Source organism: Anomaloglossus baeobatrachus, chromosome 10 (assembly GCF_048569485.1).
Source record: "Anomaloglossus baeobatrachus isolate aAnoBae1 chromosome 10, aAnoBae1.hap1, whole genome shotgun sequence".
Classification (NCBI taxonomy): domain Eukaryota; kingdom Metazoa; phylum Chordata; class Amphibia; order Anura; family Aromobatidae; genus Anomaloglossus; species Anomaloglossus baeobatrachus.
The window spans coordinates 11,908,354-11,935,465 of NC_134362.1; the positions used below are offsets into that span (position 1 = coordinate 11,908,354).

The 27,112-nt window shown below is 49.8% G+C and overlaps 1 protein-coding gene across 27 annotated transcripts in view; it reads right to left on the reverse strand.

Moving 5' to 3' along the window:
- The window catches only part of MADD (MAP kinase activating death domain), a 111,296-nt gene that overhangs the window by 62,173 nt on the left and 22,011 nt on the right, over positions 1 to 27,112 (reverse strand). For 13 of the 27 annotated variants that reach the window (XM_075325917.1, XM_075325912.1, XM_075325908.1 and 10 more), the window contains 18 exons: positions 23,579 to 23,882; positions 22,966 to 23,097; positions 22,706 to 22,819; positions 22,547 to 22,627; positions 17,187 to 17,243; positions 15,315 to 15,487; positions 14,659 to 14,894; positions 14,406 to 14,562; positions 13,815 to 13,918; positions 13,543 to 13,736; positions 12,801 to 13,060; positions 11,956 to 12,104; positions 10,659 to 10,760; positions 9,024 to 9,083; positions 7,688 to 7,793; positions 6,834 to 7,020; positions 6,132 to 6,282; positions 5,733 to 5,957 (listed from right to left, as the gene is read on the reverse strand). In XM_075325917.1, the coding sequence (XP_075182032.1) occupies positions 5,733 to 5,957; positions 6,132 to 6,282; positions 6,834 to 7,020; positions 7,688 to 7,793; positions 9,024 to 9,083; positions 10,659 to 10,760; positions 11,956 to 12,104; positions 12,801 to 13,060; positions 13,543 to 13,736; positions 13,815 to 13,918; positions 14,406 to 14,562; positions 14,659 to 14,894; positions 15,315 to 15,487; positions 17,187 to 17,243; positions 22,547 to 22,627; positions 22,706 to 22,819; positions 22,966 to 23,097; positions 23,579 to 23,875 (2,785 nt within the window). In that variant the 5' untranslated portion in view covers positions 23,876 to 23,882. Of the gene's footprint in view, positions 1 to 5,732; positions 5,958 to 6,131; positions 6,283 to 6,833; positions 7,021 to 7,687; positions 7,794 to 9,023; positions 9,084 to 10,319; positions 10,353 to 10,658; positions 10,761 to 11,955; positions 12,105 to 12,800; positions 13,061 to 13,542; positions 13,737 to 13,814; positions 13,919 to 14,405; positions 14,563 to 14,658; positions 14,895 to 15,314; positions 15,488 to 17,186; positions 17,244 to 22,546; positions 22,628 to 22,705; positions 22,820 to 22,965; positions 23,098 to 23,578; positions 23,883 to 27,112 lie in introns of all 27 variants that reach the window. The other 14 variants (XM_075325919.1, XM_075325918.1, XM_075325905.1 and 11 more) reach the window with 7 other exon arrangements.

Here is a 27,112-nt window from a genome sequence, read left to right on the forward strand (position 1 = left end):
GGATACAGACACATAATCCAGACGTGAGGCTGCACCGAATGACAGCGCATACAGACACATAATCCAGACGTGAGGCTGCACCGAATGACACCGGATACAGACACATAATCCAGACGTGAGGCTGCACCGAATGACACCGGATACAGCCACATAATCCAGACGTGAGGCTGCACCGAATGACAGCGGATACAAACACATAATCCAGACGTGAGGCTGCACCGAATGACACCGGATACAGACACATAATCCAGACGTGAGGCTGCACCGAATGACACCGGATACAGACACATAATCCAGACGTGAGGCTGCACCGAATGACACCGGATACAGACACATAATCCAGACGTGAGGCTGCACCGAATGACACCGGATACAGCCACATAATCCAGACGTGAGGCTGCACCGAATGACAGCGGATACAGACACATAATCCAGACGTGAGGCTGCACCGAATGACTCCGGATACAGACACATAATCCAGACGTGAGGCTGCACCGAATGACACCGGATACAGACACATAATCCAGACGTGAGGCTGCACCGAATGACACCGGATACAGACACATAATCCAGACGTGAGGCTGCACCGAATGACTCCGGATACAGACACATAATCCAGACGTGAGGCTGCACCGAATGACTCCGGATACAGACACATAATCCAGACGTGAGGCTGCACCGAATGACACCGGATACAGACACATAATCCAGACGTGAGGCTGCACCGAATGACACCGGATACAGACACATAATCCAGACGTGAGGCTGCACCGAATGACTCCGGATACAGACACATAATCCAGACGTGAGGCTGCACCGAATGACTCCGGATACAGACACATAATCCAGACGTGAGGCTGCACCGAATGACTCCGGATACAGACACATAATCCAGACGTGAGGCTGCACCGAATGACACCGGATACAGACACATAATCCAGACGTGAGGCTGCACCGAATGACACCGGATACAGACACATAATCCAGACGTGAGGCTGCACCGAATGACTCCGGATACAGACACATAATCCAGACGTGAGGCTGCACCGAATGACTCCGGATACAGACACATAATCCAGACGTGAGGCTGCACCGAATGACTCCGGATACAGACACATAATCCAGACGTGAGGCTGCACCGAATGACTCCGGATACAGACACATAATCCAGACGTGAGGCTGCACCGAATGACAGCGGATACAGACACATAATCCAGACGTGAGGCTGCACCGAATGACACCGGATACAGACACATAATCCAGACGTGAGGCTGCACCGAATGACTCCGGATACAGACACATAATCCAGACGTGAGGCTGCACCGAATGACTCCGGATACAGACACATAGTCCAGACGTGAGGCTGCACCGAATGACAGCGGATACAGACACATAATCCAGACGTGAGGCTGCACCGAATGACACCGGATACAGCCACATAATCCAGACGTGAGGCTGCACCGAATGACTCCGGATACAGACACATAATCCAGACGTGAGGCTGCACCGAATGACACCGGATACAGACACATAATCCAGACGTGAGGCTGCACCGAATGACTCCGGATACAGACACATAATCCAGACGTGAGGCTGCACCGAATGACAGCGGATACAGACACATAATCCAGACGTGAGGCTGCACCGAATGACTCCGGATACAGACACATAATCCAGACGTGAGGCTGCACCGAATGACACCGGATACAGACACATAATCCAGACGTGAGGCTGCACCGAATGACACCGGATACAGACACATAATCCAGACGTGAGGCTGCACCGAATGACACCGGATACAGACACATAATCCAGACGTGAGGCTGCACCGAATGACTCCGGATACAGACACATAATCCAGACGTGAGGCTGCACCGAATGACAGCGGATACAGACACATAATCCAGACGTGAGGCTGCACCGAATGACTCCGGATACAGACACATAATCCAGACGTGAGGCTGCACCGAATGACACCGGATACAGACACATAATCCAGACGTGAGGCTGCACCGAATGACACCGGATACAGACACATAATCCAGACGTGAGGCTGCACCGAATGACACCGGATACAGACACATGGGCATTTTTTTAATACAAGGAGTTTTTTTTTTAAGTTTATAGAACTGGTCTCCATCCTCTGTCTATCACTGTACATAGAATGAGTTACCAGTGATCTGTCAGTGAGCTCATTCTCTGTACTCCATCCTCTATGTATCACTGTACATACACTGCAGAATGAGTTACCAGTGACCTGTCAGTGAGCTCATTCTCTGTACTCCATCCTCCATGTATCACTGTATATACACTGCAGAATGAGTTACCAGTGATCTGTCAGTGAGCTCATTCTCTGTACTCCATCCTCCATGTATCACTGTACATACACTGCAGGATGAGTTACCAGTGACCTGTCAGTGAGCTCATTCTCTGTACTCCATCCCCTATGTATCACTGTACATACACTGCAGGATGAGTTACCAGTGATCTGTCAGTGAGCTCATTCTCTGTACTCCATCCTCTATGTATCACTGTACATACACTGCAGAATGAGTTACCAGTGACCTGTCAGTGAGCTCATTCTCTGTACTCCATCCTCCATGTATCACTGTATATACACTGCAGAATGAGTTACCAGTGATCAGTCAGTGAGCGCATTCTCTGTACTCCATCCTCTATGTATCACTGTACATACACTGCAGAATGAGTTACCAGTGATCTGTCAGTGAGCTCATTCTCTGTACTCCATCCTCTGTGTATCACTGTACATAGACTGCAGGATGAGTTACCAGTGACCTGTCAGTGAGCTCATTCTCTGTACTCCATCCTCCATGTATCACTGTATATACACTGCAGAATGAGTTACCAGTGATCTGTCAGTGAGCTCATTCTCTGTACTCCATCCTCTGTGTATCACTGTACATACACTGCAGGATGAGTTACCAGTGACCTGTCAGTGAGCTCATTCTCTGTACTCCATCCCCTATGTATCACTGTACATACACTGCAGGATGAGTTACCAGTGATCTGTCAGTGAGCTCATTCTCTGTACTCCATCCTCTATGTATCACTGTACATAGACTGCAGAATGAGTTACCAGTGATCTATCAGTGAGCTCATCCTCTGTACTCCATCCCCTATGTATCACTGTACATACACTGCAGGATGAGTTACCAGTGATCTGTCAGTGAGCTCATTCTCTGTACTCCATCCTCTATGTATCACTGTACATACACTGCAGAATGAGTTACCAGTGACCTGTCAGTGAGCTCATTCTCTGTACTCCATCCTCCATGTATCACTGTATATACACTGCAGAATGAGTTACCAGTGATCAGTCAGTGAGCGCATTCTCTGTACTCCATCCTCTATGTATCACTGTACATACACTGCAGAATGAGTTACCAGTGATCTGTCAGTGAGCTCATTCTCTGTACTCCATCCTCTGTGTATCACTGTACATAGACTGCAGGATGAGTTACCAGTGACCTGTCAGTGAGCTCATTCTCTGTACTCCATCCCCTATGTATCACTGTACATACACTGCAGGATGAGTTACCAGTGATCTGTCAGTGAGCTCATTCTCTGTACTCCATCCTCTATGTATCACTGTACATAGACTGCAGAATGAGTTACCAGTGATCTATCAGTGAGCTCATTCTCTGTACTCCATCCTCCATGTATCACTGTATATACACTGCAGGATGAGTTACCAGTGATCTGTCAGTGAGCTCATTCTCTGTACTCCATCCTCTATGTATCACTGTACATAGACTGCAGAATGAGTTACCAGTGATCTATCAGTGAGCTCATCCTCTGTACTCCATCCCCTATGTATCACTGTATATACACTGCAGAATGAGTTACCAGTGATCTATCAGTGAGCTCATTCTCTGTACTCCATCCTCTATGTATCACTGTACATAGACTGCAGAATGAGTTACCAGTGACCTGTCAGTGAGCTCATTCTCTGGTCTCTAACCTTTATCTCACATCTTCAGTATTATTTTCAGCTCAATGGTCACAAATCAGCTCAGGAGAATAGAGATAAGAGTGCCGCTCCTGAGAACGCGTTCACTGACGAACCATTGGTAACTCAATCTGTCAAGTACTGGGATACATAAAAGATGGAGACGAAATTTAAGGGCTTGGAACCAAACAACGAGCTCACTGACTGATCACTGTTGACTCATTCTGCTATGTACAATGACAAATAGAAATAAAAATAAAAATAAATATAAACAACATCTGAACATAACCAAGTGGGGGAGATTTTTGGTGGTCACCACTGATCACCATAACCCCTGTAAAGGACATAAAGGATACAAAATCCCTGGTAGTGACTCCATATATACATTTAAAGAACCAAAGAAAAGAGTCAGTAACACTACCTTCATGCAAAGAACAATATTTTATTGAACATTAATATGACAAGCACAATTAAAAAGTTCAAGGTGTGCTGGTAAGGAGACAAACAGTAGTGGGACATGCACACCAATGCTGGCTATAGGTATATTGGGCAAAACAGCCTACAGCTGGGACTATGTGTCATGAATAGTGATTAATAATAAGGAATCACTCAATGGATAACCAGTAATACATACAATGCAACATAGTGCAGAGATGTAGTTACTATTAGGCGTTTCGCGAGGGCTTCTTCACAATGGGAACGCGACCCCCATTGTGAAGAAGCCCTCGCGAAACGCGTCGGGGTCTGTGGTACTGCACCTCCTTTGCTGACTTGGCGACTATGGGTATGTGTCATCTTAATTATGTGTAATTTTTAGCCTCTTTTGGTTACCAGGTTGGGCAGGAGTGAAAGTGGAGTTAACTCACTCCTTTCATTCATTTTGTGAGCGATATGCTCCATTTAATAGGAATTACTTACTGACTGTCTGCCTAATAGTAACTACATCTCTGCACTATGTTGCATTGTATGTATTACTGGTTATCCATTGAGTGATTCCTTATTATTAATCACTATTCATGACACATAGTCCCAGCTGTAGGCTGTTTTGCCCAATATACCTATAGCCAGCATTGGTGTGCATGTCCCACTACTGTTTGTCTCCTTACCAGCACACCTTGAACTTTTTAATTGTGCTTGTCATATTAATGTTCAATAAAATATTGTTCTTTGCATGAAGGTAGTGTTACTGACTCTTTTCTTTGGTTCTTTAAATGACAAATAGAAGATGGAGAAGAGAGAGAAGGGTTACAGTATCCTGTAAAGCCGACATTTTCACACCAAGTACAACAGCACCGCCAGAAACTAAGCAATTAAAATACACTGGAAACATGAATGCCGCCTCAACACAGCACGTCTCCATCCCAAAAACGACCCCAAGAGGAAGGCCTGGATGACCTGGTGCCATAGAGGGTGCCCCCGCTACCAGAGAGCAGAGCTGCTGACCACACGTGGTCCCTGCACTGCCAGACACAGACCATCTAAAGGGATGCCACAACAGTATTTTCCATGTGGCCACTTCCTGAGGGCGGACATTGCTCCCACACATAATGAATACCCACATTATGGATGGAGCAGACACAACAGAACCCCCCTAACAAGCCCAAACGAACACCTGCTACGAGTCACGTTACTGTGGACAGAGTCTGGGACGGATAATGGTGGATTGGTGGCGGGGAGGGGACAGCAGCGATGCCGGAGGTGGGTGATGCGGTGGATTCTGACAGCATTGCTTCATGGTGTCTTTCCTCTGCTCTATACACACCAATGGAGGCCACAAAATTCTCTTCCTTGAGGCTCCGAGTGTCAAATTGTCGTGCCGCCCGACTAGTGGGGCCTGACGGGCGGGGAAGCAGCTGCTGGGCTGGCAGCTTTGGGGCGGGCGGCTGCGGGGCCGGCCGGGACTCTCCTCGCGGGATGGCGACTGAATCCCTAGACACGGGGGTCAGAGTGCCATCGGCAGAAGGACTGTGCTTCCTTTTCTCAGGTTCTTAAAAGAGGCGTAAAAGAGAAAACAAAAAAAAGGTGGGAAGAGAAGAAAGATATAAAGATTCAGGAGAGAAGAAAACATGGAGGTTAGTAACGGATCAGAAAGACGACATTATATATAACCAGCGTCACCGCAAAACACGTCCTCGGCGTCCGCTCACCCGCCATGCTTTACCTTTGTTGTAGTAGTGCGTGTGAGCGATTTCCAGGAGGCTGAAGATGCTCGCCATGCCACCCAGGCCAGCGTTGGCATAAGACTGCTCCAAACTGGACACAGTGCACTTCAGCATATCCAGCATGCCCTTGTACACTTTCTTACTGACCTCCTGCAACAAGGCGGAGAAACGAAAGGACGTCAGTGTCCAACTCAGAGGGTAACACGGCTGATAAGCAGGTAAGGAACCGATAACCTGCCAGCACCATATGCTCTAGTGGGAGAAAAACTAGGAGAGTCACTTATAGAGGAGGATCTGAGCGTAGTAGTCTGTGGGCACCACATGTTCTAGGGAAAATAAAACTAGGAGAGTCACTTATAGAGGAGGATCTGAGCGTAGTAATCTGTGGGCACCACATGTTATAGAGGGAGTACAACTAGGAGAGTCACTTATAGAGGAGGATCTGAGCGTAGTAATCTGTGGGCACCACATGTTCTAGGGAGAATAAAACTAGGAGAGTCACTTATAGAGGAGGTTCTGAGCGTAGTCATCTGTGGGCACCACATGTTCTAGGGAGAGTAAACTAGGAGAGTCATTTGAAAAGAAGAACACACTTGGCCGCGGTCACCACGCGCACAGGACACACATGGCCGCGGTCACCACGCGCACAGGACACACATGGCCACGGTCACCGCGTATAGGACACACACGGCCGCGCTCACCACTTCCTGGATGACCTCGTTCCGCGCATCCTCCTCGGTCTGGATGGACCTGTTCAGTTTGCTCAAAACAAAGACGCGGAGCTGCTCGCTTTCCAGCAACCGGCGTACTTTCTTCATGTTCAGCCACCCAACGCCTTGTCCCTCGAGGACACTGAGCGCCACCTCCTTCAGGAACTGTTGGTTCTCACTGCAGGAAAGGAGAATGAGTTATTCCACGAGGAAAATTAAGCTTAAAAGGTGCTTCCACTACTTTTACACTGATGGCCTGTCCTTAGTATAGGTCATAAATGTCTGATCGGCTTGGGTCCAACACCCCGCACCCAACCATTCTCGGTGCTGGCAGCAGGTGGCCGGAAATGCTCAGTTCCAGAGCTGCCCCCGTCATCTGACAGCGGCCGGGTACTGCAGATCTGTGTCCCATTGATTTGAATAGAGGCGGATGTGCAGTACCCTAGCTGTTGGGTTTCCATGTTTAGCCTTTTATCTTGAGTTGTTTTTTCTGACTGTCTGAAGTCCCTTTCAGACGAGCGGATAATCAGAGAACAACGATCGTAACCCTGCAGATGATCCCCTGAAGAATAAGCGAAACGCTTCCACATTGGGCGCTTGTATCGCCTGCTGGCATAACAATGACTGCTATCTGCAGCATATTAGGAGACAGATGTGCCACCAACCACAAATAAATGTCTTTCTTAGCCCATATAAATAGAGCCGTAATTGAGTCGGCCGTTGTCCAGTAACGAGCAGACCATGGCCGCCATACATTGTCCTTTATGCGATCCGGCCTCTGGGTCCGATAACTTCACAGTGGTAAATACAACGGCCTCATGGTGCCGAGGAGAACACGCACTCACCTGGAATTGTTTGCTCTGCCCTGAGGGGAAGGAGATTCCCTTTTCACTGTCGGGCTGTGTTTTATCACAGAAGACTTGTGATCCACGAGCGCTCGCCTGTTACTGGCTGCAAAATAAAAAACATACATAAATCAATTGCAAATTCCAGATGACAAAGGCGCAAAACACAGATAACACGAGGATTTCACACTAAAATCAAATCATCACCGGTAAATATAGATTTACTTGTGTTTTTCTGGGATATGTTAATATGAATGTTATGTGGGTGCTGAATCCTAACATTCAGCACCCACAGGGGGTCATTTTGTAGCTTTCCGAGAAGCCTGAACGGCAAACAGTCATGTGATGTGGTGGTAGGAAAGTACGGATGGTATCGGTGCACAACTAGGGAGGTTTGCCGGTCACACATTGATTTAAAGGGGTATAAATTCATGACCTGAGAAGGATTTACACTGCTCCTTCCTGCAGAATCCGATTCTGGACTTGCCTATTAAAAAAACAAAACAAAAAAAAAAAACCCCTAAAAATGTAATCAGCGGATATAGAGAAAGTATGAGTGGATACGTGGGGTGGATCCAGCCGTTGGGAGTCCGTGATCACTTATCCAATAGAGAATATCAAACAGATTCACAAGACCCTGGTCCAGCGGCATCAGCCCGTGGCAGCCAAACCACGGGCCAGCAGTCCTCCTACCGTCCGGCGTCCTCAGCGCCTATTCTGTGGGTCCGCTGCGGCACGGTGTAAGCTCAGCACCACATTAATAATGAGAAGAGGTGGCGGGGATTCTGGCAGGAGACTGGGGTCGCACGGCTCGGATGTTGTTGCTGGACCGGGGTCCTACAAATCTTTTTGATCATATCTAAAATCCAATTTTATTGAGGAAACCCCTTGAAATCAGTGTGAAAGCTGTAAAATGCCCCCAATTCTCATCGCTCAGCTTTCTTCTCCCCGTTCCCATCTTAGGGGGGATTGAATCTTTAGTAATGAAGCGTGCTGCAAGGAGAGAATGTGAGAAGGACAGAGGCCGACTGAGCTGTGGATCTCAGAATAGTCCCAGAGGATAGGAGCAAATCCACCGCTCAGAGAGCACAGGGGGGACACTGGAGAAAAAACGAGGGGACAACCTGGGACCTGTGCAAAACACCGAGACCGGAGAATGGCGTCACATGACCAGAAGGATAAAAAACGGCTAAAATAATACACAAACCACCACACGACAGAATCACAAGGCACGGAATGACAGATGGCGACCAATGAGAAGCACAATATGGCGGGGGGTGGCAGAGAGCATGCTGGGAGTGGGGTAACATGCAGGGCTTATGCTTCAGGCACCCACCTTCTGCAGGGGCGGGCCCGGAGTCTGCAATTATCTCCATTATAGTATTAAGCCCAAATACTGGGACAAAAAATGCAAGGTTAGTGGCAACCAATCATAAAACACAGCGGGCCCCTACACTGGAACATTCCTCCTACATGGAGACCCCAAAAGTCCTACAGGCTGATAATTATCATTATAAAACATAGTACCAGCCCATAGTACCCCCAAACCGCTCCTACGTCTCCAACCCGCTCCTTATTACTGTGGAAGACGCATACACTTACGCTTTGCAATATTAAACCTGCTCCCACAAGGCCAAATCCGCACCCAAGTAATGAAATGGTTAATGAGATGACGGATCCCGGCACCCCAGAGATGTCCCCACTTCTGCAGGTTTCTAGGGAAGTATCAACAAAAGCCAAAAACTAAACTTAAAAAAAAAAAAAAGTGTCGCCTCCACCGACACGGAGGAAAAGTGGAAGAGAACAGATCCGCGCAGACCGGGGGATGAACCTGCCTGCAAACTAATGCATGGCGGATCCCGGGGCCGGACCACCGAAATCATGACCGGTAAAAACGCAAACGTGGGAGAAAAATGCAAAACGGGCGCAGCTGACCTCGATGGGCAACTGCTGCACCGTGTCCACGAATTGTGATAACGCCCGCCTTAAATTCACACACCGCCTGGCCCGAATCTGCAGAGGATCCCCTGGCGGGAAATGCACGGTGCTGGGATTTGGTGCCGCTGTCACATGTGAACCGGGTGCTAAACTAACGTTACAGCCGAAAACGATGGCGGTGAGCTGAAACAGCGCGCAGGCTAAACCGTCAGTGAGGCTGCTGGGCCATCTTGGCGAGCGTTCACACATGCAGCTTTGATGCAATTTTTGAGGCCAAAACCTGGAATCACTTGGGAAGGGAAAGGGAACTTATACGAGAAAGGTATAGATATCGATGAACTATGGTTTGGATAGGTCATCAATACTGGATCAGTGGGGTCTGACCCTCCGCACCCCGCAATCAGCTGTTATCTGCGGTACCAGTCTGGTTGCAAAAGGAGCAATGTCAAGAAGGTTATATAAGAAAAATCGCCATTTATGCAATCTCCCCTCTTGCCAGACTGATATAGGCCGATATAGCTTTAGGAAAAATAAAAATAAAGGCACAAGTCATATCCTACGTGCACTCTCATAGCCGAGCGGCCAGCCTATACAAGCGCACACAGCACACCCAGCCGTGCTCTCACAAACGCCACTCGCTGAAGGCCATCTTTGTTTGCTCACTATACAAAGATCACGCGGAGCACATACTAACCTTTTCCCAATTCCCCTGCCACTTCTTGCTGACCTTTGACCCCCACGTTGGAGGAGCATGCAGAAATTGAAATAGAAATATAATAAGGGGAACAAAACACAAATGTGAGCGCTCACACGTCACTCTGCAAAGCCGCGGAGGAGAAATGGATGCGATGGAATGGATCATGGAGGATGACGTCCCGGGACATCAGCATCCGCCTCGCAGATGTACAACTTACCTCCCCGCGGGCACGATGGGAGTCGCTGTCCAGGGGGCCTCTGTACTAGGAGAGCACTTACCTTCTGTGCCGGGAGGAACATGGCCCTATGTATCGCACCACAACTAAGGAGCACTTACCCTTCAAGCTGGGGAATGGAGTGACCTTATCCCGGCTGCTCTTGGTGGGAAGGGTTAAGCTGGACAAGCTGAAGCTGCTGCTATGGCTCTTGTATAAGTTACCTGCAAAAAGAGTAAGGAAAGGTTACGAGCGCTGCCTCCATCACATCTGTACGGGGGAAACAAAGGATTGTCTGCAGCGGTCACATGAATGATGTACAGAATGTGATCACCACTGGTGCTAAGCAGGGATCGGTGAGGACCCCCGGAGTATCGGAGGGCTATATATGTATAGTCAGGATATTTTATTTTGTTTTTTCACTCTTCTCTTGGCTACATTTTCATAAATGCTAGAAAACCTCTATCATTGGACTTTACAGTTCTCATGATTGCACGATCTCTGCTTGCTGTCAGTGAACATCAGCACTCACATAATGAGGTTGAATTACTTCCCATGTGACATGATGAGGGCAGATTGTGAGCCTTTACAAACAAGAACCGTCCCATTCACTAAAAGCAAGCAGTGATCTGTAGAACAGTGACACATTACATGGCTAACATGTAAAAAACGATGCGGCATTTCTATAAAATAGAAACCAGATCAGTCTCATGGTCGAAAGCGGCCATTTATTAGCTCTTATTTCACTCACAATGTTACCAACTTTTCCATTTTTGTTTAAATCCTTCCTGCGGTTCCAAAAATATTAGTCTTTTACTTTAGTGCTAATTTTTAGGGTCTGAACAAAGGGCGGCGGCGGCTCCCAGAGACCCTGCGGGGGCGCGGCGGCTCCCAGAGACCCTGCGGGGGCGCGGCGGCTCCCAGAGACCCTGCGGGGGCGCGGCGGCTCCCAGAGACCCTGCGGGGGCGCGGCGGCTCCCAGAGACCCTGCGGGGGCGCGGCGGCTCCCAGAGACCCTGCGGGGGCGCGGCGGCTCCCAGAGACCCTGCGGGGGCGCGGCGGCTCCCAGAGACCCTGCGGGGGCGCGGCGGCTCCCAGAGACCCTGCGGGGGCGCGGCGGCTCCCAGAGACCCTGCGGGGGCGCGGCGGCTCCCAGAGACCCTGCGGGGGCGCGGCGGCTCCCAGAGACCCTGCGGGGGCGCGGCGGCTCCCAGAGACCCTGCGGGGGCGCGGCGGCTCCCAGAGACCCTGCGGGGGCGCGGCGGCTCCCAGAGACCCTGCGGGGGCGCGGCGGCTCCCAGAGACCCTGCGGGGGCGCGGCGGCTCCCAGAGACCCTGCGGGGGCGCGGCGGCTCCCAGAGACCCTCCGGGGGCCGGTTCTACACAATTACCCTGTAGTATTCCCACTACCACACTTACTAGCAAAGGACATGATCCCTCCAAAGCCTTCGTTATTGCTACTGTTGTTGGACACTGTCGAGGTGGGCGAACTCCCTCGAGAATCGGTTTCTGCGTCTGAATCGCTTGCAAGTTTCAGGCTGTTTGGTCGTAGCAGAGGCTTCTGGGAACTGATAAGAAACAGATATAAGGTAACATAAGACGAGTTGCAGGGATGGTGATGATGTGAATCTACTGACAGTAAAAGATGGTTGTTTGGTTCTTTCACATGGTGCACATTGAGATAATGGTGCATCTGCACCAGTGACCACAGCAGCTACGATCGGTGTTAACCATTTAATTTCAGAAGTGCACTGGCTCCCATCGGCGCTGAGTGGTACAGTTGGATTATCATGGCAGCTGGGGGGGGGATCTATAGAAGGACAAGCAGGTTCATCTATCAATACCCCTAAGGCGACTACAGAATAAAGTTTAAAGAGATTAAAAATATAAAATAAAAGTTTGAATCGCCCCATCTTACCAGTGTAAACAAAAAAAAAAAAAAACATTTGATATGTAGAAATGATAGTTGTGATTTTTGTTGGTGGCCGCACCGCTGTAATAAAATGCAATAAAAGCTTGTTTTGATAAGAAGTATTATCACGGTTCAAATATGTTGTAATATGATTTAATGTTCTAATGAAATTTAATGTTTAAAAAAAAAATGCAATAAAAAGTGATCAAAACAATGTTATGCGGCAATCCCAAAAAAACAAGCCATCACACAGGGGTTCTTCAAATTCAATATTGGAAACCCATGTAATTCACGTCCGCACCACAGCGACGAGCTCTAATCCTGCCCTCTCTAGGCGTCAGTAGGGTCTTACCGGGTGCCATTGACCGCCTGGTTAAACATTGGGGTGTAACTTTCCTCCCGCTCCTCGTTCTCCTCCTCTGGTGGAAATCCGTACTGTGGTTCAAAATAGGGATTGTCGTACTCGCGTCTCCGCGCCTCCCCGACGACCGATGCCTCGCTCTCACGTCGTTCCATCACCAGTCGGTTGAATGTGGGCGCCAAAGTGGGTAAGTGATTCTGCAGGACCCCCAAAACCTTCTCATCGGGTTCAGTAGAGTCTGCGGATTCCTGCTGAAATATTGGTGAAAACAAGAGACTTTAATCTTATTTTATAACATTTTGTTAGCTTTTATTTTGGGACCACCAAATATTTCACACTGTCAGGGTGGTCCGCATAGGAATCTGCAAAGACTTTATGGGACAGAGTGCACACATTGCTGAAAGCAATAATTGTGGCTCCTCTTCCCACCCCAGCGATCCCGATTGTCAGCAGCCAGGAAAATACAGGAGCCTCGGAGTGTTACAGACCCAGATCAGTCCCTTAAACCGCAAGGCATCTGGTCAAAAAGGGGGGAAACAGCCGGGGCTCGAATGCTTTATGGGTAAATGGAAGGGCTTTATAATAAATCCGGACATTAGCTACCTATTCAAAGAGATAATGTAAGAGCCTTCAACGCCAAATAAATTGCAAAGCTTTTTGGGTTTTTTTTGCAGGCATTTTAGCCATTGACTAATGAGAGAATGACCTTCGGGTCCATCAGGCTCCTGCTTACCGTGTTGGCTCCATGGATGACGGTGCTGGGGCTGCTGCTGGCCGTGGTGCTGGAGCCCGAGCGCGGCTGGTTGTTATCGGGAGAGTTCTCACTATCCGGTGCCGTTTCTTCCACTTCTCCTGCATATTCATGGAAATCATCAAACTCCACTTCGCTGGCATCTCCCAGAGCTGCGTGCGTTAGCGGATCTACATCTGCAGAGAGAAATCTTAGTAATGTGAACTGAACCTACAGAAGACCCATCCGCCGGATCACATCTGACATGTACTCACTCGGCGTGTCCCCATTGATGTCGCATTTTATCATTTCGCTGACAAAGTCTCCGAGGGAAGAGTAGGAAGAGCTGGAGTCGTCATATTCCACGCTGTCGCTGCCACTGCAAACAATCATGGAAAGCTGCACCATTACCACATAGGACAACCCTGCTCGTACTGCGTCTGTGGAAGTCCACATTTATGGAGGCGGGGGGGTGGCCAAATATATCAACAATCACCTATCCACTGATTGCTGGAGGACCAACAGTTAGTATGATCATTAACCCTGACTAATGAGGCCTAGATGACCATATTTGCATGGAGCGATGGTCATACGAGCAGAAACCTTTCATTCATCGTCTATGCGGTTGATGGAATTAGCACAGCACCCAGCCATCTCCACCAGTCCCACAGGCAATGAATGAAGTGGTAGTGCACATGCATGACCATCCCCCCCATTCAAAAGGATTGTGGGGACCCAATGGTCAGACCCCCAGTAATAAGCACCCTATCACCTGTCCTGCAGGACAAGCTCTGAGTTAATGCGGAAAGCTGAAGCACCAGACGCAACCATCTTGGCTTACAGAACGTTGCTGAAGAATGAGGCACCTGTCATCAGTTGGATCTGAATCACTATCGCGCTCCATGGGGACACTGAGGGCTTCAGCGAGCTGGGAGTTTGCATCGTAAACCCGATAATGGATGGGCTGCAGCTGGTGGGCATACCACTTCGGCTTATCCCCAATAGACGCTGGGTCAAACATATCTGAATGGAGAGTAAGACAACAAGTGTGATAAAAGGCAGCGGACGGACAGACGTAGACAAGACGGCAGCGGAGTAGACAAGATGGCAGGGACTTACTGTTGTGGATCCTCTGAAAGGCAAAATTAGTGGGGTTCAGGGACCATTCTCCAAAGAACTCCACTGCTTGTGTTCTGGAAAGCTTCTCGGAGAAGAGGGAGGCCTTGGGGCGAGAGGCCAGGAAGGAAGAAGCCTGGAAAGCCACCACCGGACGAGGGAAGAGACGCAGAGTCCGGGTATGAAACTGGAAGCCATGCAGCATATTGGGGGAGTTAAAGAACCGGACCATGGCGACCCTGTAACCAGAGGACGGAAAAAAATGAGGACGAATGTTACCGGCACCTAATGCCAGAAAGAAGTTCATTCGCTCAAAAAATATTTCCCATTACAAAAATCCTCGAAATCCAGGAATCCTGAGTCTGCTGTTGCCCCCCGGAGCCGATCTATGCGGCTACACATGCACACAGCGTCCGTGCACTCGTCAGTAATTTGGCTGTGCGCTTGGTTTACTGTACGGTTATCTCAGAATGTAAATATATGGCGATAACCGTGCAAACCTTGGAACAAGCACCGTCTGGCACATAAGTTACCTCTTCTCCATCGGGCAGAGTCCTGTGAAGCTCTCGGTGCTGTGTGATTGATGGACGCTCAGATACACCCCAAATTCCCAGACTACATTGATCAGATGAATGAAGAAGGATCAGCCCATGTCTTACCGCGTGGCCACGTCCACAGAATCCACATCGTTCCCATAAATAAGCGGGTTGAACTCCGTGGAGGGCGTGCCCTGTGCATCGCTGTGGGGTCGCAGCATGGCGGCCTCGGAGCTCTCGTGGAATCGGTCCAGGTTCAGGATGGGCTGTGTGTTCAGACTCATACTGGCCAGAGCCTACATCAGGGAAACATCGTCAGCCACAATTTCTGCAGAGAATCGCTCTTTCCTTCCCATGCTGAATACAAGAGATACGGATCCGGCCTAGGCTGCACGATCAGCTCACCAATAAAGTATACAGGTAGAGACGGCCCGAGTCCTGCCAGCCTCCATGCCCCCTTTTATGCCCCTAGGTTTTAAGAGCTGAGACATAACCAACCCGGGACCGATTACTGGGGACCTGCAGCCGGACACCACAAGGAAGAGACTGGCTGTCTGGAGGGATTCTCTACCGGCAACACGGTCATACAAGCTTCACTCCAAAGCTGGACCGGCACCGCACCGGGAAACACAGCCCGGCAGGAGTCAGGCCATGAAGTCCCGGCATATCCTACATAGGGGCCCGATATATCGGCTTTTAAGAACAGTCAGTGTGAATGGAGGTCACAGGGAAATCTGAGGGACCTCACTCATCGTATACTGCATGGACAAACCAATAACTGAGCATTACAAAAGCCCTGAAATCCTGCAGTTTTCACTGGCCACTAAGGCTGACACTCCATGTCTGTAGAGATCACTTCTCTGTAGTCTCCTCGTTATTACACAGGTAACACAAAATTTACCGGATATAATTACTGCCCACCGAGCGCACTCCCACAGTGCGCCGGCCGCCCACCGAGCACACCCCCACAGTGCACCGGCCGCCCACGAGCGCACCCCCACAGTGCGCCGGCCGCCCCCCGAGCGCACCCCACCCCCACAGTGCGCCGGCCGCCCACCGAGCGCACCCCACCCCCACAGTGCGCCGGCCGCCCACCGAGCGCACCCCCACAGTGCGCCGGCCACCCACCGAGCGCACCCCCACAGTGCGCAGGCCGCCCACCGAGCGCACCCCCACAGTGCGCAGGTCGCCCATCGAGCGCACCCCCACAGTGCGCCGGCCGCCCACCAAGCGCACCCCCACAGTGCGCCGGCCGCCCACCAAGCGCACCCCCACAGTGCGCCGGCAGCCCACCGAGCGCACATCCACCACTGCCCACAAAGCGCACCCCCGCAGTGTGCCCGCCACTCATGGAGAGCGCCCCCCAAAAAGTGCATCCCTAGTGTTCCCGCCGCCCACAGAGACAATATGCCCGCCGCCCCTGGAGACTGCCCCCACCGCCGCCCAAAAAGCGCACCCCCCACAGTATGCCCGCCACTCACGAAGGGCGCCCCCACCGCTGCCGACAAAGCACACCCCCACAATGTGCCCGCCACTCATAGAGCGCGCTCCCACCGTCGCCCACAAAGTGCACCCCCCCGTGTCCGCTGTCCACAGATTGCCTCCACAGCTGACAACAAAGCGCACCCCAACAGTGTGCCCGCCACCCAAAGAGAGCGCGCCCCCACAGTGTGCCTGCCGCCCACAGCTCATCAAACTCTCCCACAGAAGTCAGTCATCTCCACACTAAAGTTGAAATGGGTCATGTGGCTGCTGTAAAGCATATTTCTATATGAGGTTAACTGTAGCCTCTGAAAACATGGCCACTCCATAACTAATTAAAAAAAAAAAGTCATTATCAGACTAGGTGACACATTCCCTCTAAGAACAGCCTAATCTGCACCCCTGAAGGGCCACATCCTGCACCATAAGGACGCGACGCTGCACCGATCATCGTACACATTTCTATATAAAACCATAAAAGGAAAGTGTGAAAATAGAAAGAGCGGAAAGAACCTTGTTATCGGAGGCGAGAAGGCGCTGCTGCGTGATCACGGACATGCTGTGCAGACACTGAGGACGTCACATGACAATATCAGCGGCCAATCAGAGACAAGACGAACACACGAGCACAAAGAGACAGATGGAGGAAGAAAATTAAGATTCACAGATCACAGATGAGACGATGACGGCAAAACACAGGACACAAGATTTCATTGTTATTTTTCCCAAAGTGAAGAAAAAATAAACCTCAGCAACAGTAAAATGTGAAGAGACGACGCCAGGAGCGAGGGCCCCATGTGACTATACTTTCATTATTTTTCCCCCAAATAGATCCAAAATGAATAAATTCTCTCTTTATAGGGTCAGGGCTCCGCTTTCACAGGGTTTGGATTCTCAGCGTCCCCATACACAGCCAAAGTGAGAACAATCCGGTGTCCTACCCCAACCACTAGGGGGAGCGCTTTAGGTTGAGTTTTCACTGAACTGAAATTGCAAGAATTCAGCAACCAGAGGCCACAAAATTACATGGATGAGAGAACATATCTTCAAAACCATGTGACTATGGCTCACTCCCAGCACTAAGGCGCCGCCTCTCCCGCTTCTCCCTTTAGTGCCGCGCCTCTCCCGCTTCTCCCTTTAGTGGCGCGACTCTCCCGCTTCTCCCTTTAGTGGCGCGACTCTCCCGCTTCTCCCTTTAGTGGCGCGACTCTCCCGCTTCTCCCTTTAGTGGCGCGACTCTCCCGCTTCTCCCTTTAGTGGCGCGACTCTCCCGCTTCTCCCTTTAGTGGCGCGACTCTCCCGCTTCTCCCTTTAGTGGCGCGACTCTCCCGCTTCTCCCTTTAGTGGCGCGACTCTCCCGCTTCTCCCTTTAGTGGCGCGACTCTCCCGCTTCTCCCTTTAGTGGCGCGACTCTCCCGCTTCTCCCTTTAGTGGCGCGACTCTCCCGCTTCTCCCTTTAGTGGCGCGACTCTCCCGCTTCTCCCTTTAGTGGCGCGACTCTCCCGCTTCTCCCTTTAGTGGCGCGCCTCTCCCGTTTCTCCCTTTAGTGGCGCGCCTCTCCCATTTCTCCCTTTAGTGGCGCGCCTCTCCCGTTTCTCCCTTTAGTGGCGCGCCTCTCCCGTTTCTCCCTCCAGCGCCGCCTCTCCCGTTTCTCCCTCCAGCGCCGCCTCTCCCGTTTCTCCCTCCAGCGCCGCCTCTCCCGTTTCTCCCTCCAGCGCCGCCTCTCCCGTTTCTCCCTCCAGCGCCGCCTCTCCCGTTTCTCCCTCCAGCGCCGCCTCTCCCGTTTCTCCCTCCAGCGCCGCCTCTCCCGTTTCTCCCTCCAGCGCCGCCTCTCCCGTTTCTCCCTCCAGCGCCGCCTCTCCCGTTTCTCCCTCCAGCGCCGCCTCTCCCGTTTCTCCCTCCAGCGCCGCCTCTCCCGTTTCTCCCTCCAGCGCCGCGCCTCTCCTGTTTCTACCTCCAGCGCCGAGTCACTTCTCCCGTTTTTTCCCTCTAGCACTGTAGCCTTTCCCATTTGTCCGCTAGGCAGTGCATCCCATAAGTGCATCAATATTGCAATTTTGTGCAGGAAAAATTTAAAAATGAAAATGGCGTTAAGTCTAAAAGCGGAGGCTCTCCAATCAGAGGGCGATGACATCACTAGGCAAGATGGAAGACCCCTTTAATTTTATGGCTGTACAGTAGGAGGGTTTGTAGATCTGGCCCTTATAAAAGATACAATATTAAATTATTCATTTTGGACCTAAAGAGATAAAAAGCAACAAAAGATAGACAAACAATATCTGTAAGATACAACGTAAGATGAAAGGGAAATAAGACAAGCTGAATGTGCAGGAAGCAGATCCTCCAGATGTGGAGTTGCTTTTAGTCATAGTAAATGGACTAAATGCAAAAAAGACCCCAAAAAAAAAAAAAAAAAAAAAAAAAAAAAAAAACAGAAAGAAAGGAGAAAGGGGGAAAACAAAAAAAAAAAATCAGAGGAAGAAGAGAGGAAAGGCAGACAAAAGAAAACAGAAAAGTTCCAATGAAATACAGCAAAAAAATACATCAAATAGGAAAATAGAAAGATAACAAGGAAGGCAAAATCTGCACAAACATTACCCTGAGATCTCGGCTCCTCTGCTCTGGTAGGAAATTAATATAGGGAAACCTTGCCTAGAAAGAAGCCACACTTACCACCCAACTCTACTGCACTCCAGTGCTGCCAGTTTCCACCTGACCACAAGTCACCAAACGCTGCAGCCGATCAGTGTCCTCCGTGGTCAGGTCACTAGAGCTCCAGACATCAATGCTTCCAGCCTGACAAGTCAGAGTCAGCACGAGAGGGGGCAGATTCTGGTGGAAAGCATGGCTTCTTACACAAGGAAGGCTTCCCCAATTTAACGTGAATAACAAAATGGAAAGCCTCTTTAACATCTTTGTCGGGGAGACTCAAATTTATGTACAATTCTAAAGAATGACCACAGGACTTGCAAGCAATACCAAGAATTAACAGTCCATAATGGTCAAGAAAAAAACAACCTCCACTCAAAAATATTATGTATTGCAAAGTGTGCACAGTACCAACATTCCAAGCTGTACTATTGAAAAAATGAGATTTTTGGCAAAAAATTGCAATTTTTCGAGCCACCCCGCCAACGTCACGGCAAATATCCTGGGGCAGTCCTAACACTAAAATATTTTTATTTAAAGTGTGCCATGTGGCCTCACATATGCAAAATTAGGACTGCACAGCACGTACCTTGTGCTTTTCAGTCACCGTCTCCATGACTGATTCATGGTTGTGGGCGGGACAGGCCCGAGCACATGCTGCTTAGAATAATTTATTTATTCTAAGCAGCATGTGCTCGTGCCTGTCCCGCCCACAACCATGAATCAGTCATGGAGACGGTGACTGAAAAGCACAAGGTACGTGCTGTGCAGTCCTAATTTTGCATATGTGAGGCCACATGGCACACTTTAAATAAAAATATTTTAGTGTTAGGACTGCCCCAGGATATTTGCCGTGACGTTGGCGGGGTGGCTCGAAAAATTGCAATTTTTTGCCAAAAATCTCATTTTTTCAATAGTACAGCTTGGAATGTTGGTACTGTGCACACTTTGCAATACATAATATTTTTGAGTGGAGGTTGTTTTTATGCTGTTTTTTCTTGTTATATAGGGTCCCATAATGGTCAAGACCCCAGATAAAACAAACTGAATGTGTCTGTGTGTCTCTCCAGTAATATAGGCTGGATGTGAGCTCTGTGTGTCTCTCCAGTCATATAGGCTGGATGTGAGGTCTGTGTGTCTCCCCAGTAATATAGGCTGGATGTAAGCTCTGTGTGTCTCTCCCAGTAATATAGGCTGGATGTGAGTGCTGTGTGTCTCTCCCAGTAATATAGGCTGGATGTGAGCTCTGTGTCTCTCCAGTAATATAGCCTGGATGTGAGCTCTGTGTGTCTCTCCAGTAATATAGGCTGGATGTGAGGTCTGTGCGTCTCTCCCAGTAATATAGGCTGGATGTGAGCTCTGTGTGTCTCTCCCAGTAATATAGGCTGGATGTGAGATCTGTGTGTCTCTCCAGTAATATAGGCTGGATGTGACCTCTGTATGTCTCTCCCACTAATATAGGCTGGATGTGAGCTCTGTGTGTCTCTCCCAGTAATATAGGCTGGATGTGAGCTCTGTGTGTCTCTCCCAGTAATATAGGCTGGATGTGAGCTCTGTGTGTCTCTCCAGTAATATAGGCTGGATGTGAGGTCTGTGTGTCTCTCCCAGTAATATAGACTGGATGTGAGGTCTGTGTGTCTCTCCCAGTAATATAGGCTGGATGTGAGGTCTGTGCGTCTCTCCCAGTAATATAGGCTGGATGTGAGGTCTGTGTGTCTCTCCCAGTAATATAGGCTGGATGTGAGCTCTGTGTGTCTCTCCCAGTAATATAGGCTGGATGTGAGGCCTGTGTGTCTCTCCCAGTAATATAGGCTGGATGTGAGGTCTGTGTGTCTCTCCAGTAATATAGGCTGGATGTGAGCTCTGTGTCTCTCCCAGTAATATAGGCTGGATGTGAGGTCTGTGTATCTCTCCCAGTAATATAGGCTGGATGTGAGTGCTGTGTGTCTCTCCCAGTAATATAGGCTGGATGTGAGCTCTGTGTCTCTCCAGTAATATAGCCTGGATGTGAGCTCTGTGTGTCTCTCCAGTAATATAGGCTGGATGTGAGGTCTGTGCGTCTCTCCCAGTAATATAGGCTGGATGTGAGCTCTGTGTGTCTCTCCCAGTAATATAGGCTGGATGTGAGATCTGTGTGTCTCTCCAGTAATATAGGCTGGATGTGAGGTCTGTGTGTCTCTCCAGTAATATAGGCTGGATGTGAGCTCTGTGTCTCTCCCAGTAATATAGGCTGGATGTGAGGTCTGTGTATCTCTCCCAGTAATATAGGCTGGATGTGAGTGCTGTGTGTCTCTCCCAGTAATATAGGCTGGATGTGAGCTCTGTGTGTCTCTCCCAGTAATATAGGCTGGATGTGAGCTCTGTGTGTCTCTCCCAGTAATATAGGCTGGACGTGAGCTCTGTGTGTCTCTCCCAGTAATATAGGCTGGATGTGAGCTCTGTGTGTCTCTCCCAGTAATATAGGCTGCATGTGAGGTCTGTGTGTCTCTCCCAGTAATATAGGCTGGACGTGAGCTCTGTGTGTCTCTCCCAGTAATATAGGCTGGATGTGAGCTCTGTGTGTCTCCTATCCCATATTGTGTGCGCTTTTCTTCCCATCTACATCCTGAGAGAGCTTCCCTCGATACCTTGGATGCTTTCTCCTTCTCCACATCCTGATCTGCAATATACAGCCACCCCCTCCCCACTACGATCTCTAACACAAAAAGAAAAAAAGAGAGCAGAGAGAGCCGACACATGCAGGAGCAATGTACTGTCGATCTAAGTCAGATGCCACAGGTGAGGCATGGCAATTACAAGGAAGGAAAAAACGGGAAAAAGATTAGAAAGAGAAAGAATAAGTGCACCCAGCATTGGAGCCTACTGTCCTGGATGGATTGATCCACAACAAGGCCTTATAGTAAAAAGATGTAAATGTACAGTTCGTATATTTTGGTGGTGGCCCTCGGTATAGAAGAGCTCCGCCTGCTGCACACTCTTATACAGCTGAATTAGGGGCGCCCTTACAGTTAGAACATAGCGCTCCAAAGCAATGTGCACTTAGACTTACAACAAAAAAGCAGGAGGCAAAAACTACACCTGAGAGCGACAGAATGGAAACCACTATAAAGCCAGACGAGAAGTAAGAACCAATATAAAAGGTGTAGGAACCAGGGGAAATAAGTCGGCTTTATCCTCCCCTCCCCCATGTAAATCTCGGTTACATGGGTGGCGCGTCCTGTCACCTGTTTCAGGTGCTTCTTCAGTTCGGAAGCTTCGGGCTCCGGGAGGACAGGCAGCAGCTCGGCATTGGTGGGGGCCACAACCTGCGCAGGAAACAAATGCTGAATGATACTGGGCATTAACGCACCAGAAGGTCCGGGTGACGAGGAGCCGGCGCTTACCTTGTTGGTGTCCAGGTCTACCAGCCACACATCGTCTGGCATCCTGAAGTCAGACTTGTAGAGGAAGAAGCTGGCAGGAACGCCGATGATGTACGGGGTCGGTGCCAACAGCAGCTGAACAAGACACATTATCAGATCAACATATATAAATAAGCAGCAAAAAAGGAACTCAAACCCGAGATTAGGATCTGCTCCGGGAGTCAAGATAAAGAGGGTGGGAGATGCCGAGCAGAGACCCCTGCAGGGGGCGCACATCTTACCTGCTCTGCGGAGGCCATGCACGTGGGCAGGAGGGGGATGACCGGAAACATGTATTCAAGAGGGTAAATCATTGATACAAAGGCCATGACCGACATCGACAATGCATTGTAGTCCCGGGACTGCAGCACCACCTGAAAAGAGGAGGATAAAACAGAACTGAAGGCCACGGATTCACTGAACGTCCAATCAGTGGCTAAAAATATTCCCACCAAACAGGTCAGGCTGCCTCTTTAGCTGTGATGAATGGCAGCAATGTAATATGTGAAGTAGTAGATGATCATTTCCAACCCCACATTTATTGGGCACGTCTGACTCAATGTTACACATCTGGGATCAGAGGTTCCCCCGATCCCGGCTGGAGGCTTTCAATTACAGCCGACCATCAGGGAACAATCAGTGTGTGCACAATCCCAGCCCCTTGTGATCACAGTACTAGAAATATATGGCGTCTTAATGAACATTTGTACCATATGGGCTTATTGGGGCTCTATATGATGTAATAGTAAAGATGGATCCATGGGTCGTGCTCAGTTCTGCAACTCAATCCCAATGTAGTGTCTAGGATTGAGCGGTGAGACCGAGCGCAGACCACGGCGGCAGCCACGGACTTACCTTATGCTCCAGCAGGATGCAGGACAGGACTTGGAGACAGGCCTCCACACCAAGGAGCTCTAGGGGCAAGTGTAGGGGGAAATCCACCAGGGAGAATCGGGACGGGTCTGGAAGAGCGAAGGTCAATGGTGGCTGCAGCTCTAAGGGCAGGACTTCCACGTCCACCCGCTTCTGGCCGGACACAGGGGTGGGCGAACGCAGCAAGCGATAAATCCAAGCTTCTATTTCCCGGAGGTCGTGCAGGAGGACGTTAGATTTCTCTTCTAATTGCAGAGATCCGGTGAAGATCCTCCACATGGTGTCCCTGAACAACAAAGGAAAAAGATCGGAGCGTTACAGTCCAGCCAAGAACTTCATTCACTTAAACGATCTTAAAATAACCAAGAAATTGCATTTGGGGCTAAAAATTATTTTTACAATTGGGTTTCATTAAAGATGTTTCAGAGTTAGTCTCTCACGTTATGTTCAACTTTGACGTGGTCATAAATCAGCAGAAATGAGCTCAGAGCAAGACTGATAAGAGTTAACTCCTGTCACTCCGGACACTCACTGACTGATTCAGATGTATTCTGCAGCCAGTGACACAGCACAACACAGCGGCTATAGAAGATAAATAGTGCAAAGTATATAAATGAAACCAGATTACAAAAAATATTTTTAATCCCAAATACACACCAAAACATTGTCAATAAGGTGGACAGCCCCCTTTAATAGCATAATGTCCACAGATATGGACTATTGAAATGACTGAGAACTGTGGAAACCCAATTACGCAACCCCAAATGCCAGGAGCTACAGGATCTAAAGTGTTAGGCTAGTTTCACACTTGCGTTGAATGGGATCCGTAGCATTGCATTGTGTGACGCATGCAACGGATGCGTTGCATATAGTGGCACAACGGATGCTACAGATCGTACAAAATAACACAGTCCGTTGTAGTTTTTTTTTCCTTGACTTTACACATCTGGGCATGCGCAGTTGTGTAAAGTCAGGTGCGTTAACGGAATCCGTCAAATGACGCATTCTAACGGAATCCGCCACCATAGGCGTCCATTATAAAAACAACGGACGCCTAACGGATTCCTGCAGATTGCGTTTTTTGACACTCCGCCAAGCGCAGAAAAACGTTACATGCTGCGTTCCATCCGCCCGACGCAGCGTCAAAATAACGACGCTGCGTCGTCCAGCGGATGCAACGCAGAAACTTGCGTTACAGTGCGTCGTCCATACAAGTCTATGGAGAATAGCGCAGTGCGTTAACGGACTGCGCTATTCTCCATAGTGACGGACTGCGCTGAACGCAAGTGTGAAAGTAGCCTTACTGGCACCTAACTTTTTGTGGACGTTTTTAGAATTTGGACACTTGAGATAATTTGGCTTCGAACATGACCTGAAGCTGCCGGCCCTAAAAATAATCCGGATGATCTAAAGGATCAAAGCTTAAACCAAGAACTGCAGTTTTTCCATTCTTTGGACCTTGTCAAAGCGAAAATACAAATAAACTTTGATAACTATATTCAGCAATATGTATGGATTAGAAGATTGATTGTTCCCAAAATGCATTGTCCTACACACATGTGGATGCTTGCATATTTGCCTTGCGTTTGGAGGTCCTGCGTTTTCACTTTCACATTGCATTCCCATTTGCGTTGCTTTAATGATGACTTCTGCACATTTTGAACCGGAGGATTGGGGGAGCGAAGCTGCCCCCCTAGTGATCTACCATCCGTGACATCTGGATCTGGTGAGCAGCCAATACTGCCATATATTAACCCATGTTATCTCGCTACATACAGTCAGATAAGACGCCACACTACACCACCAGCGGTCGAATATGGCGGCGTATTACATCAGAGGTGATCCCGAGAAGGATTGCTTCCCAAGCCTGCGAAAAATACAATATAGCCTCAAAACCCAGAGCATCATGCCTTTAATCAGAGCTTAGTCACTTCTGAATTAGTGGACGACTATCAGTCATGACGATTGCCCTAGTCAGGGGATTAATCACGCTGCGTGTGGCCTTGGAGCGCGCTCTGCTGCATCTGGACGAGGACCACGCAGGCGGTTTAGTCACAGCCGCACAATGCTTTATATAGAAGGGCATTACGGAGATGAATCAGAGGATCCCTTATAATAAATGCGCGCTTTTGCAGAAGAACATAATCAGTTTTCGAGGGCGTCGGTGGATCACCGTCTGCTCTACTGTTCATTATGTCGTTACACTGAAGGACTGAGAACAAATGCAATAAAAGCACAATGGAAAGTGTCAGCTCTGAATCACCAGCCGGCTGTATCCAGACTGTATCCTGATGAGGGGCTCCGAACGGGCTGCGGTGGGCCCAGTATACAGGGGATACGGACTGGTCCAATATTAAATATAGGCCGTACATCACTGTGAACCTCCAGGACGGCCGTCAGGTCACACCCTATATTCATCACCATAAGCGCAGAGCGGCCCTGTGCATCGCGGATCAGGCCTGGAAGACTAGGTGACCCTGCAAAGTGAATGGAGGGAAGCCAGACGAGCCCGAAAACTGGATGAGAGTGGCCAGGGTCCAATGAGGGGGTCCGCACCCATCCACACCATGATGCATGTGGTGATGGCGGGTGGTTCCTAGTCTCTCCCTTTCCTCACCATGACGCATGTGGTGATGGCGGGCGGTTCCTCGTCTCTCCCCTCCCTCACCATGATGCATGTGGTGATGGCGGGCGGTTCCTCGCCTCTGCCCTTCCTCACCATGACGCATGTGGTGATGGCGGGCGGTTCCTCGCCTCTGCCCTTCCTCACCATGACGCATGTGGTGATGGCGGGTGGTTCCTCGCCTCTGCCCTTCCTCACCATGACGCATGTGGTGATGGCGGGTGGTTACTCATCTCTCCCCTTCCTCACCATGATGCCTGTGGTGATGGCGGGCGGTTCATCGCTCTGCCCTTCCTCACCATGACGTATGTGGTGATGGCGGTGAGGAAGGGCAGAGCGATGAACCGCCCGCCATCACCACATACGTCATGGTGAGAAAGGGCAGAGCGATGAACCGCCCATGACGCATGTGGTGATGGCGGGCGGTTCCTCGCCTCTGCCCTTCCTCACCATGATGCATGTGGTGATGGCGGGTGGTTCCTCGTCTCTCCCCTTCCTCACCATAACGCCTGTGGTGATGGCGGGCGGTTCCTCGTCTCTCCCCTCCCTCACCATGACGCATGTAGTGATAGCGGGCGGGTCCTAGTCTCTCCCCTCCCTCACCATGAAGCATGTGGTGATGGCGGGTGGTTCCTTGTCTCTCCCCTTCCTCACCATAACGCCTGTGGTGATGGCGGGCATTTTCTCGTCTCTCCCCTTCCTCACCATGACGCATGTGGTGATGGCGGGCGGTTCCTCGTCTCTCCCCTCCCTCACCATGAAGCACGTGGTGATGGCGGGCGGTTCCTCGTCTCTCCCCTTCCTCACCATGATGCCTGTGATGACGGGCGGTTCCTCGCCTCTGCCCTTCTTCACCATGACGCATGTAGTGATGGTGGGCGGTTCCTCGTCTC